Consider the following 20,135-nt stretch of genomic DNA (forward strand, 5'->3'; position numbering starts at 1 on the left):
TTATTATTTTTTTAACTCTAAATCGTGGTTTTCCACAAAAAATGGGAGCAAATGGGAAAACTCTCAAATTACAAAATACTGAAGAAAAAAGAAAAGAAAAAGTAAACTGTGTAAAATCAGCATGCAGTTTTATTTGTATAAAGTTGATTTACAGCCACGTTCTGTGTCATCCAATTCTTAGGAGTAGCTTGCAAAGCAGGGCTTGAGACTGCATACGTTTTAATTCGCACCTCAACACCGGCACTTGTAACGGAGATTAAAAATCTTCCGGTCTCCGCATTGTGTGCACACTGTCCTCTGTGGACTTGCACGCGGCCGCAGATGTGCGCACTGTTCCAGTCCCAAAACATTTCAGGACGTCAACATGCTGCGCTTCCCCATCGACAAACGCGCTGCATGCATGAGCATTTATAATCCAAATGGCAACCTCGCGAAAGCATAAATAAATGAATCAATTAGAGCTGTCAAACGATTACATTTTTTAAATCAGCTCAATTACATCTTAGAATTTTGCTTAATCACGATTAATTACTTAATTAAACTTTTTTTTTTTTGCCAACATTTTATGGCCGGCAAATTTAAAGAGCACCTGTTACATGTTAATTCTTTCGACATTTAATGTTACGAGGACGTCTTTGACATTTTTGGACCCACTGCACGCTCTCATCTCATCCTCTTCTAATCAGTTATATAAATTACTGGCATAAATGTAAAATGAAAAAAAAAAATTACCCCAATATTTTGACATGAAAAAAACCCATTCTGAACGTCATATGCATGCATACATTTATTAAACACTTTACTTTAATGCATGGAGTTATGTTTATTGCTCAAACACATTCTGCGCTACCGTTAACATAAGCATCCGCTCTCAACAAATCATCTGCGGTCAAAATTAAGTGTGTGATAAATCTGCGTTAATACATGATTAATGCGATATTTTTTTTACGCTTTAACTTTGACTGGACTAAAATAAATAAATAAATAAATTGTGTGTTTGCAATATTGGATTGAAGGTTATGCTGCTGTTGATTAAGAAAGTATATCATTTATTCAATGAAAAAACAAAAAATGTAATGTATGCATTTGTTATGTCCTTTTTTTAAATTAAATAAAGTCACCCGTGTTGTCAGCCATTTTTTGTTGGAAAGTTCCTATTCATGTTAAAATTGTGTTTTTTGCAAATAACTCAAGTCACTGTCATTTTTTTACCCTTAATATGAAATAGTATTTAAGACAACAATTCATCAGCTTACTTGGCATTAATGTACCGCTCCACCAAAAATAAGACACAACCAAACTAATCAACTTTCTCAATTGGTCCCACCAGTGCGACCAGGTGGAAAGTTGGTGTGTAGCCCCGTAATGCGTGGTGATTCATTTGCCCGACTTCTGTCCAGCTCCCCACTCAATGACTGTGTGTATGTGTGAATAGTTGCTTGTCTCTATGTGCCCTGTGATTGACTGGCAATGTAGCGTGTGGGGTGGAGCGTGCTTTCCAATTTCCACACCAAATCAGCTGAGCTGCAGTTCCTATAGACCCGAAACAGGATGAGTGGTTTAAGAAAATGGATAGATAGATGCATTTTTTGGATCTGGTTCCAGATTGAAGTAATCAGACAACTGGTCAGAATATCTGGAGAACTGGCCAACATTTGCACAAAGTTGTACAACACTGATGATGTGCATGAAAAGACCCTCAAGCCTTAAATCATGAAAGCAACCCTGGATTGTTTGTAAAGTTGAACTGCTTTGCCCAAAGCCGAAGAATCTCCAACACCAGTGGTTTCTTCTCACTCCAAACTGCTGTTGTGTTGTGGTCAGAGCATCAGTATCATAAAGATAAAAAAAATACACTGGGGCGTGAAAAGCAGCAAGGCAGAAAGCTAAAACATTTTCCATCAATGAGTGCTTTCAACAAAATTGCTATCAATTATTTTTGCTTGACAAAACCCTTAACAGAAGAGATCTGGACGATCTCAAGAAGAATGGAAAAAAAGTGGCTTTCAGAGAATCAAACCTGCCCTATGACGGACGGCGGAAGGAAATGATTGTTGAATGGAAGTGGACGTGACCCGCAGCGACTTAGCGACTGTTATTTTACAAATTAAAACTTATTATTGCCCATAAAGCCATGGAATCTATTACAGACGCTCCCCTACTTACGAACATTCGAGTTACGAACAACGGTACATACGAACATGTCTGCGCGCATGTCAAAAAATGTTCGGAAAGAGATGCTGTAAGTTCGATTTTTTATTGCGCACCTTTTTCCGAGTACTGTAGTGCTTCTTTCCGCCGCTAATACTGACGCTTGGCGCTGTGAGAGCTCACCCAGCATTGGAGGCTCAGCAACATGTCGAGGAGGAGGAAGAAGAAGAAACGCCTGTCGCTCATAGATAAAGCCATCGCACTCTTCGAGCAGCAAGACCCAAATATTGAACGTTGCACAAAGGTTGCAAATCAATTGAATGATGCCATACAGTGCTACCGCATCATTTATGATGAAAAAAGAAGAAAACTGTGCAATCGTAGTTCGATCGCTTCTTTCGGCCAGTTTCTAGTAAATCCTCCAAGGAAGATACTCATCAACCCTCATCTTCTTCTCCGCGACCCTCAACTTCTTCCTACATTGAAGTTACGGAGGGGGAAGTAACTTTTGAAGTCCATTCCAGCGATGACGAAGAACCTCTCATGATATAAAATCCTCCTCTTCCTCCTCCATCAAATCCTTAAGCATCGAGTACATCTTCCAAAAGTAAGTTAAACTTCATTTTATTTATTTTATTACGTACATGTACATACTGTGTGTGTGTGTGTCTCTCTCTCTCTCTAACATACGTAGTACAGTACTGTACGTATTCTCTTTAAACATAAATTATAATACAAAATATAGCACTGAAGCAACTTACGAACAAATTCACCTTACGAACGATCGCTCGGAACGTAACTCGTTCGTAAGTTGGGGAGCGTCTGTACTTCAATCGAAGGTCGCCTGTCAGTCGAAGTTGCACATTTACTCGGGACTCATAGAGCGCGATATTTACCTAAGTTGGAGATCGCTAATTTGAAAACAGCCCTTTACCTTCTGTTGCCTGCTGTTTTTAATCAAATCGCCGACTTTGCCGGAATTCACAGCGCACGACCTATATCATTATGTAGTCAATGCCGTCTCTTCTCCTTACATCGGGGCTGATTTAAAAGCTTGTTGCTGGGACGAGATGCTACGCTCACGCTGGGGGACAATATACCTCGTAATGCAAAGGTAAAACTTGTTTATCATGCTAACTGACTTATTTTTTAAATCGTCTGTTCTATATTGAACCGCTGTGATGATGTTATGTTACTATGTTTACTAGCATGGAACAGTGGCAAGCGATGCAGTCATTTCATGAATATGACTCTGGCTCCAGAGTGAAAAACTCCAAGCACAAAGACGAAATCCCCCATTATTAAACTGTCAAATGCACATAATAGTTTTAAAGTTTTAAAACTAAGGTGCGTGTACTCGTGCAGTTGGAGTGGATGCTAACAATCTGGCTTGTTAATGTGATTTGAAACACGCAATTCGACACCTCTGTTACAATCTTTGTTAGCGTGTACGTTTACTAGTAAAATGTATGAACATTTATCTACAAATTACAACATTTATCCACTAACCTCGCAAAAAAATGATCGCTGCAAATCCTTGAATACTTTATGGGCTGCCAGTCCTTTCTGTTGATTGCTGCTATCAATCGACATTGTTTGTCTTCATTAGTAGGTATGCGATAAAAAGCAACATTTGGTTTACTCCTTTGTCTGTCTGTACAACCGACCGCACAGCAAGATATGACCGTTTTATAAGATAATCGATGAGATAAAGGAGTTTACGCTGTACGAGATTCAATGGTTACAATACAGGCAAGTGGCTCTTTTGCCGTCCAGCGTCCCGGAAGGGGCGGTCCCATGAGGGCTGTGACGTCACGTGCAAAAGGTCACTAGTTAACATAAAACATAAAGGCAAGTGTCTGTCTTTGAACCATAATGTTTGAAATAAAATGCTAATTTTATCAGAACATGTTACATATGTGGACGTTTTTATTACAATTGTGTTTCTCATCAAAACAAAAATGAGAGAAAATATTTTCTGAAATGATTATATTTCAGATTGAAATGTTCAATATTATCTGATAACAAAATCTGTAAAAGGGTAAAATCATTGCCCTGATTAAAACTAGACTAAAATGTTGAGTTATTGTTGCTGAAAACTAGATGAATGAAAAAAAAAATTGGACTAAAACACTCAACTTCAATTTCATCTTAAACTTGACTAAATAAAAAATGGGATGAGGTTGACTAAATGTGATCAAAACTAACAAGCGCGATTGAAACTGGACTAAAACTGACCCTGCTTTCACGCGCTATGGGAAAGACGGACCTTACCACTCGGAAACTCCTAATTACGACCGAGTTCTGTTCATGTGATTTTGTTGTTATAGCAAAATTTTGTAAACTACGTAATTGTGTGGATTCTAAAACAACCTGCTGTGCTAGCGGAAATTATAGGTGCTAATATTTCTTGCCACTCACAAATTCTTATGCGCTCTCCGCCATGTTGAAACTTGAATAGTTCACTCAACTCTGAAACTCAGGTATCAAAATAAATTCCCAGTTGTCCAGTAGAAAATACGACATGAGGGGGCGTTCACGTGCAATTTTTTATTCCACATGTGGCATTTCCCATCATTTCGATACCACATGAAGGCAGCATTAGACTAAATTTTAAAATGCATGATAAAATTAACACTACAGTACATTATCGTTATATTGCACAGCTCTGCATAGACCATACATAATGAATCCATCTGTGCCAGCTGTGATCACGTGACATCATGAATACGCTTTCTTGTGGTTCCAGGGGGCTGTCTGACAGAAACACAGGAATATTTGTGCATGGAAAAATACCCAAAGCGAGCTTTGCAGCAACTGATGGCAAAGGATTGACTTGGGGGGGGGGGGCAAAGGGAGAAACAGGAAATGAAGAACTAGCGTGGCATTTGAGGAGAGACGCTTAATCACAGCTGCAGTGTTTTTTTCACCATTCATCACTGCGTCCGATACAAGCAGTAAACAGAGAATGAAAAATGTCCACGTCAAACAGAATCTATACGAGGCTGCTCTGCATTTAGACAGATAATGAAGTGGTAGGCGTTTGTGGAGGTCTTGTCAGAGCATTGAAAGAGCGACCATTGCGTTAAGAAGCTGGCAGTGAAACACAGCCAATATGTCTAACATAAATAGAATGCGTCTATCTAACTGGTGTGATAGTTAACAGCAATAGTATTCCTATCTCGGCAGGAAGAGGCAACAAGTGAGGCACAAGAGAAACACTTCCCTCCTTTGTTTACAAAGCCGCATGGATTCAGACTTCCCATCCACATTTTCTCCTCATCACCTCACATTATGAACCACAATTAAAATTCTAAACCAGTGTGAATGTCTGATTTAAACAGGGAATTAACACAATTTACATACGTAAAACCACAGTGGTTTAAGTGCGGCTAATACCGGATTACCACGAAATCATTACACTCCATAACACCGACCGCGAGGCTCAGTTCATTAGCATGGACTGTCAAGCATTAACAGATTGGATGATGTGTAACTGGATGTACATAGCAGATGTCTGATTTGGCCTCCTCATGTTTGTGAGGGTCCTTACTACTGATTTCATTTTCAACATTCAACTATAATCTCAAAATGATCAAAAATGTTGAATGGGTCTTATAAGGCCAACTTGGTCACATTGTTTTGGAAAATGAATGCTTTGGATACGCATCACTGTCTATTAGCACAAGCACGCATGAATTCTTATCGGAATGCACAGTCCAAAAAGCAAATGCACAGAATAGGACACCAAATAGCAGATTGGTGTGGCTTGAAAAGCGGATCCAAAGACTGTGTTATACACATTGCTCTCAAAATAGCCATTACAGTAACGACGAAGCATGTGTTTCACATGGTTTACACCAGCTACAATTTGCCTTTTGCACAACCCACGATTGGAATTTAATCTGACCTTTGATCGGTGAACTTCGCCGTCGTCATCCTCGCCTCCAACTCCGAGAATCTTCCGGCTTTTCAGGCGGCTTATCAAGTCGGTCTGACTGTGCTTCTTCATCAGAGGAGGGTGGGGTTTAGAAGCCATGATCCACACACCTGGCAAGAAAATAGAAAATAATGTTTAAAAAAAAAAAAACACTTTTGGGGGATTTCTATTTTATTCTTAAATGATTCCTATAAAATGTGGAACGACCCCTTGTGGAATTAAAAAGGATAAATCAGAAAGTGAATTACATAAGATCGGCCTAGAGCACAAACTCTGTATCAAACTCAAGGCCCGGGAGCCAGATCTAACTCGCCACATCATTTTACATGGCCCGCGATAGCAAATTATGTGCATCAACTTCGGGCTCGGCGATATGACCAAAAAATTCTGGACGATTACAATTTTAATCAAAGTAATAAACCCAACGTTTATATAAATGTTTCGTTTATTCGAAAATGTATCCTGTGCAAAATGTTCACACAAGATGGATATTGATTTAAAATCACTTTTAACATAAACTTAACATTTCTAGCTTGTAGGGGGGAAAAAAATAGCTATTCATAGCTTGTGCAACTTAGCTATAGCAATAATTAGCTAACTTGCTTAAAAGCCACAATTTAGTTTGTAACTAAACACCTCTTGTAAACCACCCATGCCACTTGTGCAAAATTACAACTCACAGTAACATTTGGATATAAGAAGACTGTAGTTACTATATTTATATGCACCTTGATTTGACGGTTCAAACTTTAAAATGACAAATTAATTACATTTATTTCCCAAGCCCTATATCTTCATGTTTCTTGCTAAATATCAACATTCAAATTGTCTTCACTTTTAAAAATATTGAGATATTGCAAGCTTTTTGTTACCAATCCCCGCTCTAAAAGAAATGTAATAATATTCAAACAAAGGCTTTTTACTGACCTCTGATTTCAAATGTAATTGTTCATCAATTTGTTAGGATATACAGTATGTAAAATCATACATTTATTTGGATTCACAGTCATAACGGCCCTGTGAAGGAAACCATAAGTATGATGTGGCCTGCAACAAAAATGTATTTGACACTCCTGGTCTAGAAGATAAAGACAGATATCTGATATCGTCTTAACTCAACTGCGACGCAAGTGACTGTTACTTTGTTGGTCTGCCGACCGACAAATGAAAGTACAGGTTGTGAATGACTGTTGGTATTCATCTTGACTTTATGACACAATAACCTTAACATGGCAAATCGAAATCCACAATGTCTCACTTGGAAGGAGGAAAATTTTATTGAAAGATAAAATCCGATTCAAGCGCTTTGGCACAATGTACAAAGCTTTACTAAAGAAGGCTTTAAATGCATGTTGTTCAGTAATTATAAGTTTGTCAACTCCTATGAATAAAAACGGTCACAGGCAAATTGCAGAGGGGCAACTGATTCGCGCTAATGACCATTGCCTGAGGACACAACATGGACAAGCACTAGTCAAAACAAGAGACATCATCATCGACCCAATAATGATCATCTCCACAAAGCCCACATGCTCTGAACAGCCTGTAAAGAATGAAATGACAGCTCCACAAAGAAAATCCTTGGGGGGCGTTCAAAGCAATACTTGACTCATTGAGACATTTTCAACAGTAAGAAGATAATATCTTGTCTATAATTAATGTGATAACTTCATTATTTGTCATGAACAATGAATACCTTTGAAAAATAATTTTTCCACTTGCTGTCGAATGAGGATGACCTCACCTGTGCTGAGGTAACAGGTAACGACCAATTATGGTTCAGTTTGCTGACCAAACCCAAAAAATAGGTGTGCCATGATTGGTCTTTACCTATTTCCTATGTCATTTTCAGTCGACAGCAAGTGGAAATTTTTGATTTTTCTTTAAAGGTATTAATGGTACATGAAAAATAATGAAGTTATCAAATTAATTCTGGACAAAATATTAACTTTTTACTGTTGAAAATGGCTCAGAGACTCAAGTACCTTTATCAGGAGCAATTATTGAAAAACACTTGTATGGTTGAAAAATACAGAAAATTAAACACCCCTTTTTTTTCACCAAATAGTGTATGTACAGTGTATATAAATAAACATTATACTGTATATACCATCTTTCTAGCTTTTAATATTTGCACATTAAAAGGTGCTACGATCGATCGGCTGATCGTGAACAATTTCTGTGGAAAAGTATGTGATTGCATATATTGATCAATGCCTTGCATTGCCAATCACAAAAATAATAATTTGCAACCTGTAGCCAACTAGAGACAAGCCTGTGAGCAGTATAGTGTCCCCGCCCACTTTCCCGCAACCTTGTAGATCAAACCAGTAACTGAATCAAAACTATTCATTTTCTCCACTGTCAATTTAAATGAAATAAAATCTTGCTTTTGCATAATGAAGGGACGGAAAGTTGGATATAATGATAAAAAAATGATTGATCGATTAATCAAAAACAATTATTGACAGATTAATTAATTACTGAAATAATGGTCAGTGAGCAGCTCGAAAATTAAAAAAATGTGCAGCTAATCATTGTGCTTGCTATTGGAATTAGTATTAGCCAATCTCACTCAGGGATGATCCGTAACGGAATCGGCGGCATAAGACCCTGATCGGAACATCCCTAACATATGCACATCCATCGCTCTACATGTCTCTCTATAGTCTACACACACACACACACACACACAACACACACACACACACACTAAATAAGATGAATGACAAAAAAAGACAAATGTACAAATTTGGCAATAAAAAAACAAACAAACAAGTGATGTAGGTGTGCTTAAAACATGGACATTGAGGGATTCCATTTGCTAGTCTACTCAGAGAGCTGTCACTCCAGAAAAAGCTTGACAACAGTGGATTCCTTCCTAACTTATACATTCAGAGCGGAATTGCATGGAGGCAAGCTCTCTGAATGACAAAATCATGAGCCAAAAGGACGCAAAATACATTTTCTGCCACTTATCCAGTCAACCTCAGAGTCTGCGTGCATACCCTGTAATGGTCACCAGTATGTTACATCAATGCAGTGCATTTTTTTTTATTTATATTTGTTACGCCTTTCACAATTAATTACCCAACTTGCTGTAGTACCTCATTGTGGTAATGACAACATTTCATTAGAATGTCTTGCTCGGGGCATAAAGAAAACGCAAACTAAAACAGTCCACAGAGGAGTAACAGTGGAGAACCTCCCCATTTGGACCAAACACTTAAGTCTTTATAGCGTCAAGACCCATTGACTTGGTTATGTGGCGCAGCATGAGCCAGCCTGTTCCAAATGTTTGCGATATATACGACTATAGCCGTGACCCCTGGAAGCTTGAACTGCTTCATGACCCCATTAAAGACTGAGTGCAAAATGTGATGCATTCCTGTACTCTTCAATTAAGTACAAAATCTTCCATATGCTCAAATACTCCTGCATAGGTCTCCCGTATGAATCTCCCTAATACTGCTTCTTGACTTGCCAATGTAGCACTGATGCAGTTGCCTAGCAACTACCCACGGTACAATCAACTTCTTATCGTAAAAAACACCTGTCATGATTACAACTACCGTAGCTTTGATGAGGCGCTCGCTGTTGAGAGCCACTGACGACACTACTGGCGTTATTGTCGACAGCATACGGGATACTTCAAGATCTAGTAAGATTAGTATTCAGTCACTCAGTCAACTGGAGACAGGCCATGTTTTCATAATGAATTTGAGAAGAACTAATGCTGCTTTCTTCAGAAATTGTAAAAGAAGAAGAAGAAAAAAAGAGTAAAGTACACAGTGAGAAATCCTGAGGAAATTGGAGGGTTTCCAGAGATTGCACTGCTGAATTAGGAAGATGGAAAATAAATAAACAATGTGTGAATGTGAATAGTCTCTGTGATCGAAGCTACTGAAGGGTGATGAGGTCCAGGTGGACCCAACCTTTCACTTGACAGTCTGCAAGAATCAACCACTGCAACCTATAATATAAATAAAGTGATACCTTACGCTATCATGAATACTCTTGTAACTCAAAACACTCGTCTCAAATCATCTTTCCCCATTGAAACATATAATACCATAAATACATTACAGCCTCCCCCCAAAAAACTTTAATGTGCTTTTTAATAAGGAAAACAGCAGAACAAAATATTGTACTTGATAAAAAAATAAAAAAAAAATAAAAAATCAGCCAAAGATTACGATTGGCCGATTTCGTGGCAAAGTAAGTGATTGGCAATGTTGATCAAAGCCTTTCATTGCCTACTATAGAGTAATGCAAAAAATAAATACAGAGGGTTTTTTTGCTTCAGTTCAATGGACAATAAGCTGCTCCTTCTGGTGTCCGTGCCTTGGCCACCATCATACAACTGCACAACTTACTCAGTAAGCTGCTGTAATTAATTTTTGAGCATTGTTATATTGCCTGTTTAAATGTGTTGTTCCGCCGTTCCATCCATCCAATTATCTACAATACACACACATGTACATGATAGCAATATACATATATAGAGCAAATACACGATTAGTCCAATATATGCACAAGAGGCATCGCTGTCTCAATTCCTTTGCTGGATTTCCCGGCAGAGCATGTGTTGGTGAAAGGACAAAAATGGCTAAACATAGTAAGAACTGTGGGAAATGTGTGAACTCCACAGGAAACCCTTGAAAATGTGTTAAAAACAACAACAACTTTAAAATTAGAGGGTCGACACCCTTGCTTATCTTCTGTTTTCCAAAAATAAGAAAAAGTAGCCAAGCATCTTACCTTCTTCTGGTACAACCTTTTGGTTTGTACCAGCAGTTAAAAATGTGATGCACACGAAGCAGTTCTTTTTAACATAATAGTAATTCCGATGTTCATTTTCCGGTGACATATGATGTATGCCTTCCTTGTGTAGCCATGTGTAATAACAACTGCTAATGATTTCATTCCTTGATACCTCAGGGACTACTACAGCTTCATAGTGGTGTAACTTTAAGCTAATGAAAGGAAGAACCAATCCCCATGGAGCAGAACAGCAGGTGCATCAGTATACTGTAGGTCAAGTCACGATTACAGTGTAAAAGTGAAGAAACCTTGAGAAAGAAACACAGATGGAGGGATTTCCCCAACCTCACCCCTTTTCAGGATAATAACCATGCTGCAGTGAACACAACATTGACCACATGAAATGATATACCTATTTAAATTATACGGTTTAAACAGCATGAGAGTCAATTGAATATGTAGCGCCTGTAGCTAGTAAAGTCAGGCCTTTAAAATAAAGATGGCAGTGTAGCAGCACCGTTACTAGAAGTGTCAAGATTCCACTATTAAATTATCAACTATATTAATAATTGAGGGCTCGTTTAGAGCCATTGCTTGAATGAAAATTTTCCAAATCGTCTGATTTTAACCTCTCAACAATTAGTTATTAAATTGCTTTCTGTGGTCCTTCATGAGAGCTGGTTATCTTTAAGAGTGACATTTGCAAACATCGTCTTTTACTTTGGAAAACAATGACTGAACCAGTAACTGAGTCAGCCATGTGATATTGCATAGTTGTTAAGTTAATCACTAAACAACATCAAATGAACAACAATAATCGATGACTAAATAGTAATCAATACAAAATGCTTTTGTAACAGCATAATTAGTGACTAATTGACATCAGACCCTAGATAAGATTGTGAAGTAGTACAGTTGGCTAGTTTGCACAACCCCAATCCCTGAGAATGGTGATCTATGAAAAAGAAAAGATTTGCTTGCGCAGTTGGGTGAATAGAACTAATCTCCTGTTTACCATCAATAGATTATTGTGGTGGGATAAAAAAAAGATGAAAACTGTTTGCTCTTCTGAGAGCAGTCAACATAGAATTAGCCCGTCAGTTAATAATAACACAAAGAGAATTAACTCCCTTGTCAAATATCTTATCCATTGTAATTACGAATACTCTCAGAGTGGTTACTTGAGTCCACAATATTAGAACATTCAATATAACAACGATTGTTTGTATTAGATCAATTGCTGTCATCGTATTATCATAATAATCAACTATTCAAAAGCTGGGGAAAGTTTTTTTTTTTTTTTTTAAAGGACACCAACACCAGTTTCACAAGGTAAAAGCTTTGCATTTTCTTTGAAGAAAATGTCAAGTAGAACAAAATTATCTCAGACTTTACGGCATTCTGTGCTGGGGTAAAAAACAACAACAACAACAACACACTTATATAGTAATGGTGGCAGTAGGCGACTACAAAAAAGGTGAATTCGGAGCAAGACTGAGGAAGTAAGGCAAATCAAGACAAAAAGAAACTTGGGACCAAAAAAAGGATAAGGCCTGAAATGATAACATCAGCAGAAATCCATCACCAGGGCTTGGCAATCACTTCAATTATTTCTTAGGTGGGGAGGAATGACAACTGTGATGTATATGTTGACAAAAATACAAAGCAACCTCACTATAAATCCAAAGAGAAACATAAATAATGAATGGCTACTTGATTGGTTTACAAATGAGAACGCGAAGTACGCCTTCTAAAAAATAGAGCTTGTCTCGTAACAATCACAAGCTAAGAGGAGGACATAATATGAGATGTGTTTTCATGACATTACACAATCAAGATGTTTTGCTGAATTCAAGGTTTAGAATCGGGTATCTGACGTCACTATCACTTTGCCAACCAGCTCAGTGGCCTAGTGGTCTGTGTCTGCCCTCCCCTGCTGCTGCTCACCGCTCCCTCAGGGGATGGGTCAAATGTGGAGAATGAATTTTGCACCACTTAGGTGGCTGTGACAATCAGTGGTACTTTAACTTTAACACAAACCCAAGAAAAGGTCCAACCCGGGTTTCAAAGAGTACCCCATTTTACTGATGAATTTTGTTTGACAATATCGTTGACTAGGGATGTAACGATATACGAACGTCACAATACAATAAATATTACAATAACGACCTCACAATATGTTAATAATCACGATATTGTGGGGAGATTTGGGTTATTATAACAAAAAAAATTATGGTATTGGATTGAAAAATCTGATATTGTGGGGGGTAATATTGCGTTTTTGTACATATTACTAGCTGTGACAAAGAAATAGTCTTGGCCATGACTGATTTATGGGAGTAATAACCGCCACTGTGGCGAAAACATCTATAATTAAAATTAAACTGCACTAAACTAAGCACCAGAGTGTGCTAGAACTGCACAAATGGAATACAACCTGAACCAAATTGATTTGGAAAGTTTGGTTTCCTCTTGTGTCATGACAATGTTGACTGAGACTTGTTTTATAATCCATTACATCATGCATACGTGGGTCACAGCATCGGGGGACGCGTCTTGAAAGGCGCAGATTCATTAGGAGCTGTCAGTGATGGTGTTACTGTCGCTGGAGCATGGTTGAAACAGTAAAAATTGGGAAGTAAAACAGTGCTGACAGACACAGTCCAGAGATGAAAGATTTCCGAAGAGCAAGAAAATAAAATGAAATGGCATCACAGCACAGCAGGGATCTAGCCAGTGCTGAAAGAAAAATAAATCGGGTCTTGAGCTCTTTGCACAGCAGCAAAGCTGACAAATCGTTATTCTGGTTTGCACCAACATATAGTAACCCTCTTAAAATAATTGCCCAAGTCATTTTTTTTTGCAAAAATGATTTGTTGTCTAAATCATATCCTCAAGATGCAAAAGGTTAGATTTTTTTGGTTTCCTGAAATATCTGACTTAGGTGATTATTTTAAGGTGTCGATATGTTTTTATATGACAGCCAAACAATAAGTACTTATGTGTAATTATTTATTTGCTGTTTTTACGTTCGGTAACAATACACTACAAATAGGATTGATAAATAAATTTGCTTTATTGAATGATTTGAAGTTCTTTGTGGCATATCTTGTACTTTTTTTTTTTTTAATCAGGTACAATGTAAAGGACATAAAAACATATGTTCTTATCAGCATCTGTAAAGAAAATTGAGGCCATGTCATGACAATAAGGCAGAATCAAAAAGTATCTAGAGATACTAGATGACAAAAGCTTGTTGTGCGTGGTAACTGAGTGGAAACTAATTATTAGGGGTGTGCCCCCCCCAAAAAAACGATTCTCATTAGAATCACGATTCTCATTTTGTATAATTCAGAATCGATTTTAAATGTCCCAAAATCAATTTTATTTAAATCATTTTATACTGTCTTGCCTTTGTGTGCCTTTATTTGGAGCGCTGTTCATGTTGTACCCGATTTGGCCACTGAGGGGCAGTGTGGTTACATGCGGTCTGATACACTGTTAAGTTGTAGCCACATTAGAGAGAAGGAAAAAGTCACAATCAAGTTATTCCAATAAAAGTTGTTTTTTGCAGTGTTCTTTTGAGTGGCAAAAGTGACGCGAGTAGCGCGCTAATTAGCATTAGCGAGTCAGACTGGAGTAGATCATTACAATTCCTTGCACATCTATAGATTGAAGCAAAAATCATTGTCAATCAAATCATTTTGAATCAAAAATCGATTCTGAATTGAATCGCACACCCAAAAATCTGAATCGATTTGTGAGACATTCAAAGATTCCCACCCATTCTGATTAGGTAGGCTTTAATGACATATTAGTGGATAAAAACTCTATACAAACAATCCCCCCCTCAAGGCCGCAGTAAATTGAAGGAGATTTTATTTTTATTCTTTTACATTTCTCAGGCAACCGCAGACTACTGATTACACAGCAGGCACTGTGGATTATACAGAATATTTCTACAGTTAGGTACTAAACCATGTGTGAAGTACCATTAACTTTATTAATTGTTAAACAAGTATAAGACCAATTTAATCAGTTGCGGTTCGTTCTGATACATAAATATAAAAAGTAAACGTAAAAAAGTGCGTTCCCCACCTGAGGCTACTCATTTTGAAGAAAATCAGCATTTATGCGCATACCTCTTCTATATGAGAAATATCTTACGGAAAGGACATTTCCTTTCTGCTCTTGTCCTTGGGTGAGCGATAAAGCAAATGAAGCCATTTTTCTGCTGCCGACATCCTATATAGCCTCTGAACAGCACTGGCAATAAAATGACTTCTCTTACTGATCAAGCCATGCATACGAGACGGTGCAGTCAATCAAGAGAAGACTCCTGGACTTTGTGGCTATTGCAGAAAATGTTTCGAGTTCTACTGTAGCTCTACTAAAACAATATTAGTTGCACGCAGGAGGTAGTCTAGCTTGATGAAATCCTCCCGGGTTGCTAAGCAGCCTCCTTGGGTGACGGGCAGAACCAATTTCAGGGCTTAATTTGCGTCCGAAATAATGCCTACTCATGGACTTTTACAGCTTGGCAAAGGTAAAAAAAAAATCACTCCGAATTTTCGAAAATATATCATTTATTTGCTTAACAATAACAAGAATTTCATTTCATCAAATGTATGCTTTTGTCAAAAGTGTGAGGTTGGGTTTGAAATGACCCACCAAGAGGTTTTGACAAGTCAGTAACATTTAAAGCCACCCACTTGAGGATAAGGAAACAACAGTTAAGAGTTGATTTAAATTGATTTCACTTTCAAAGCCAAAACAAAATAATTAGCCAGCAATTGTTCGGAAACCCCATCAGGCCTTTCGATTCTCTTCCTGCCTTTTTTTTTCCCAGTGTCTTGGGGAAGACTGTGTTTGTTGCCTTTTAACCATCAACATTGGACCGTAAACAAGGCTGACATTTGGATTTCTGCTCTGTAGGACAACCACTAACATAAGAAAATCCTATACTTGTGCATACTTGATTTGTGAAAGACAAATCTGAGTTAACATATCCTCACAAACCCCTTAGGAAAATGTCACCAACCTGTAATTATTACTGCAATAACACAACTGTCATCAGTATGCAGACAACACACATTCCTCACTTCTGCAGCCACACAAACAGGTACATATTTAGGGCTGGGCGAGAATTCAACATCAGTATTTATCGCAATAGACACATGATTAATATCAATACAAAATGTGTTTGATATTGATATGTTCAACAGGAAAAAAAAGAAAAAAAATCAGGAATCAAACGCTGACCCCGGCATTGTGAGTGTTGTATTAAGAAATCTTCATAATATGCTAATTTTGATCTTGAAAGGCTGCAAAAAATGGATTGGAAAGATTGGTTTTCATGCTTGTGGCAAATTATCAGGTGCCAGACAAGAGAATTCAATTAATTCCATAATAACCAGCAACCAATCAAGAGAAGCTCACACAAACCACTAAATTACGTTTGTCAAGACGCATCGGTTCTTCGGGGACCAAAGCTGTCTTAACTCACGCTTCAAATTTCCATTCAATGCCTTATGAGTCTCAAACGCTACACAAGCTTTCCAGATGATTTATTAACCATTGCTTGTTTGAATGTGTGGGTTCTATTCAGGGGTGTGGTGGGTGTGGTTCTCAAATGAGCACCGGGAGTTATTGTTTGGTGCTCATTAGGGCTGGGTTTAAAATATCGATATCGAATTGATATTGCTTTTCATAGCCCAATATCGGTTCACAAAACCATGTATCGATACTTTTAATACGGCTTTTTCCGGTAAATCAATGTGCCCCGAGGCGAGCACGTACTTGTTCAAAACCTCGTGTGAGCGTTGTTCAAATGTGCCCTTTCTGTTATTCACAGTAACCCCAAAAGGAGCCAAGTGTTGACAAAAAAAGGAAAGCTCAAGCCTCACGGGTCTCCCTCTCGAAAAATACACACCGTCGAGACAGATGCATTATGGAAAAGCTTTTTTTTTTTTTTTTTCAGTTTTAAATGCTTACCTTCACTAAAATTCTGCGTCCCATTGGAGCCAAAAGTAGAATTCTAATCGTTTGCTGTGCATCTTGCTGCTCTAAATAGTAAATAAGTCATACGACACTATAACTCACACAAGACTACGGACTACTTCTTCGACTTCCATTTGATGGTTGTCAAATACTTTTGGTTCATTAGCGCCACCTTCCTACCATAGATACCTATGGCTATGAAGAAGGCCACTGGCGGTAATGCATGACTTCTTCTTCTTTATTAAACGGAGTGCATGCATGTGGCAGTAATTAAACTGTACGTTAAATGAAAGAGAAAGCGAAAGACTGAACAAATACACCCCCCAAAAGAAGTAAGGTAAGAAATAGGACATAAAAACACAAAATGTGGATGCATAACTATGCACTATGACTGTCAATTATTTTTACATTTATTTATTATTCACTGGAACCTTAGCATAAAAACCGTCACAGGAATGTGAATGTCGTGATTTGCCAGAGTTTATTTACATTGCGCTGTAGTTGTAATTGATTTCAATTATTATTTATTGTTTTGATCAGGCCATGTTCAATAAAATATACATGATTAATGTAGCTGCTTTGGATTTATTATAAATGTAAATATTTATATTTTTACTAATGCTCCAAGTAAGAGAAAGACGTTTCTACTATTTGCAACATTGGTACTTCTGAGAATGTCTTCCAAACAAAAACAAAAAAAATTGCTACGGCAACTCGCTCCAAGCATCACAAATAAAGCCAAAGAAAAATGACTGAGCTCAAGTGTCAAGTAACAAATGACAACATGCTTAATAAATAGACATTTTTTTATTCAAATGAGCTTGTTTCACATTCATGTGCATAATTCGCTTTACAACTTTTGTTGAACCTCCGTGAGTATTAAAAGCAGCTTTGATGTAGACAGTAGACACATCAGCCTTTTCTCAGACGCCCTTACTGACCCTTTAGAAAAAGATCAGTGCATTGAAATGGCTCAATCAGTGAACAGATAAAGCTAATTTGATTTCCTTTTTTTGATTGAGTTATGAAGGTACAGTGTACTGATATGGCCTTGTATGGTGTTCATATGAGATATGATACATCCTAAATGTGTCCAGATTGGAAGGCTCCATTTAAGTGGCTCCTCTGCCTTTAATTTTTGTCATGCGCTATATCTCAAAATAAAACAAAGCGGCTACTTGGTAAATGCGAGTGCAGCCACACAGCTTGCTAATCAGGTTTTTACCAAGTCCCCAAAATGCCATGAGGGTTTAACAAAGTTTACATAGCAACAAATGAGGGAATCAACCTTAGACGGCAGTAAATCTTTGCTTGCACATTATGTCTGATGTTCATGCACGAGGAGCTTGATCTTTAATTACAGGAAAGGTTGCATTTGTCTCCTGGACCAATTAGTTTAATTTATTTCCTTAGTTAGAGCCTTTTGAGATTTTTATCTTTCTAAGGATGAATTTAACTTCAGTGGCCTACTGCTCAGTCTCATGTGTTAGTAACAGATTTTTCCTTTCAGGATACATTGGCTAGATCTTAATCTGTTAATTTGCATTTCAATGGTGGGAAAAAAATGCAGAATATGGTCAAAAGAAGAACTGCCAGTCGTAGAATAATTCACATAATACCCCGTTTTATGTAACGATGAAACCAGTAGATTTGTCTTTTGCTTGGGCCAACATACTTGACATATAATCTCAATACTAGGGGATAGACTGAATATCAGCCAGGCCAAGTATCAGCGCCACTATTTCGCACTTGAATGAATGAATGAATGAATGAATATCGGGAAAAAATCCGACGACCAATAACTTAGTAAATTTAGTTGAACCATTTATTTCATTCACTGCCATTGACGGCTATTGACGTCAAAAATTTATTTGAACTATTTCTATTAGTTTAACATTTTTTCCCCACTTTTGTTAACAAGAGTATGAAAACCTTTATATATATATATACATACATACACATATATATATATATATATATATATATATATATACATACATACACATATATATATATATATATATATACATACATACACATATATATATATATATATATATATACATACATACACATATACATATATATATATATATATATATATATATATATATATATATATATATATATATATATATATATATATAAATAAATTTCTCTAAAACTAGAGCCAATTCAAATAAGTGGATGTCATTTTCAGACTCAGCAGCCCAGAATTACTCAAATCATTAAAATGTCCTTGGCATTTGGAAAAAAAGAGAAGAAGAAAAAAACTTCTCAAGGGTGCTTTTTGGGGGGCTTATTATGCACGGATGTGTAATGAGACTTTTTTTTTTTAATGTTTCTATAATGATTAATACTACACACTATGGAAAGGCCTTTTAACCAAAACTATGTTTTTATGAGTTTGAAATGTATAATATAGGCTACCTAGAGTAAAAACTGCTTCCAATGTTCATTTAAAATATTATAATGATTAGATAATGGTCTCTTCTAGTGTTTTGATAAGCACAATTGTACACATTCTATACTCATATCATTTGAATAATGTCAGCATCAGAAAAAGCAGCTCCAAAATATCAGCATTAGGCAGCGGCACATTATGCTGAGAGTTGAAATGTTAGACGTGAAATACAAGAGGTTCTAAGTGAAAGTGGCTGATGACCTCGTCTAAATGGCAAAAGGGGAATGTGAAACCACTCACCCATACACACACTGCGCAATGCACACACACACAGAAACCTGGACTGACAAAGCAATGGAACTGAGCAACACAAACTGACAACAAAGTAATTTCCAGTGACTGTTAGTCCTTGAAGGAACTACAACGGGCTTACCGATTGTAGATATGGGATTTGCAGTGGCAAGATGATGCAGCTATCTTGTTGGACCAAATTTCCCGTGGTGTCAACAGTAGTTCACCTGTCAATCAAGTTAAGAGCATGTTTCAAAATATATTCAACTGGAAACTATCACAATGCAGTACAGCAATGAAGAAATAATAAACATAAAAACAAAAGGTCAGGTTGACCGACATGACAATAAGAAGTGGAGGAATTATACAATAAATGCCAAAATTGATTTGCAGAAAGCGTGACCTGCCTGAGGAGGGACATGAATTTCCAAATAAACACACACAATATTGTCTACAGTGGTTTGTCACCACTCAAAAATGGAATTGCTTCGGTGTCTTCTCCCTGTAAGAATTAATGACTTTGGCAGCCTACAGTTGCAATAAATGTGCCAGCATCATAGAAAGCAGCATATGGTCTGAGATTTG

General features: G+C 37.3%; 1 protein-coding gene across 2 annotated transcripts in view; it reads right to left on the minus strand.

Annotated features, from left to right (window-relative positions):
• The window catches only part of LOC144053145 (tumor protein p53-inducible protein 11-like), a 34,890-nt gene that overhangs the window by 10,975 nt on the left and 3,780 nt on the right, over positions 1 to 20,135 (minus strand). The window contains exons 2-3 of one of the 2 annotated variants that reach the window (XM_077567260.1): positions 19,693 to 19,777; positions 6,062 to 6,201 (exon numbers count right to left, since the gene is read on the minus strand). In XM_077567260.1, the coding sequence (XP_077423386.1) occupies positions 6,062 to 6,190 (129 nt within the window). In that variant the 5' untranslated portion in view covers positions 6,191 to 6,201; positions 19,693 to 19,777. Of the gene's footprint in view, positions 1 to 3,660; positions 3,937 to 6,061; positions 6,202 to 19,692; positions 19,778 to 20,135 lie in introns of those variants that run through there. The other variant, XM_077567261.1, reaches the window with a different exon arrangement.

This window comes from Vanacampus margaritifer, chromosome 6, assembly GCF_051991255.1.
Source record: "Vanacampus margaritifer isolate UIUO_Vmar chromosome 6, RoL_Vmar_1.0, whole genome shotgun sequence".
Lineage (NCBI taxonomy): Eukaryota > Metazoa > Chordata > Actinopteri > Syngnathiformes > Syngnathidae > Vanacampus > Vanacampus margaritifer.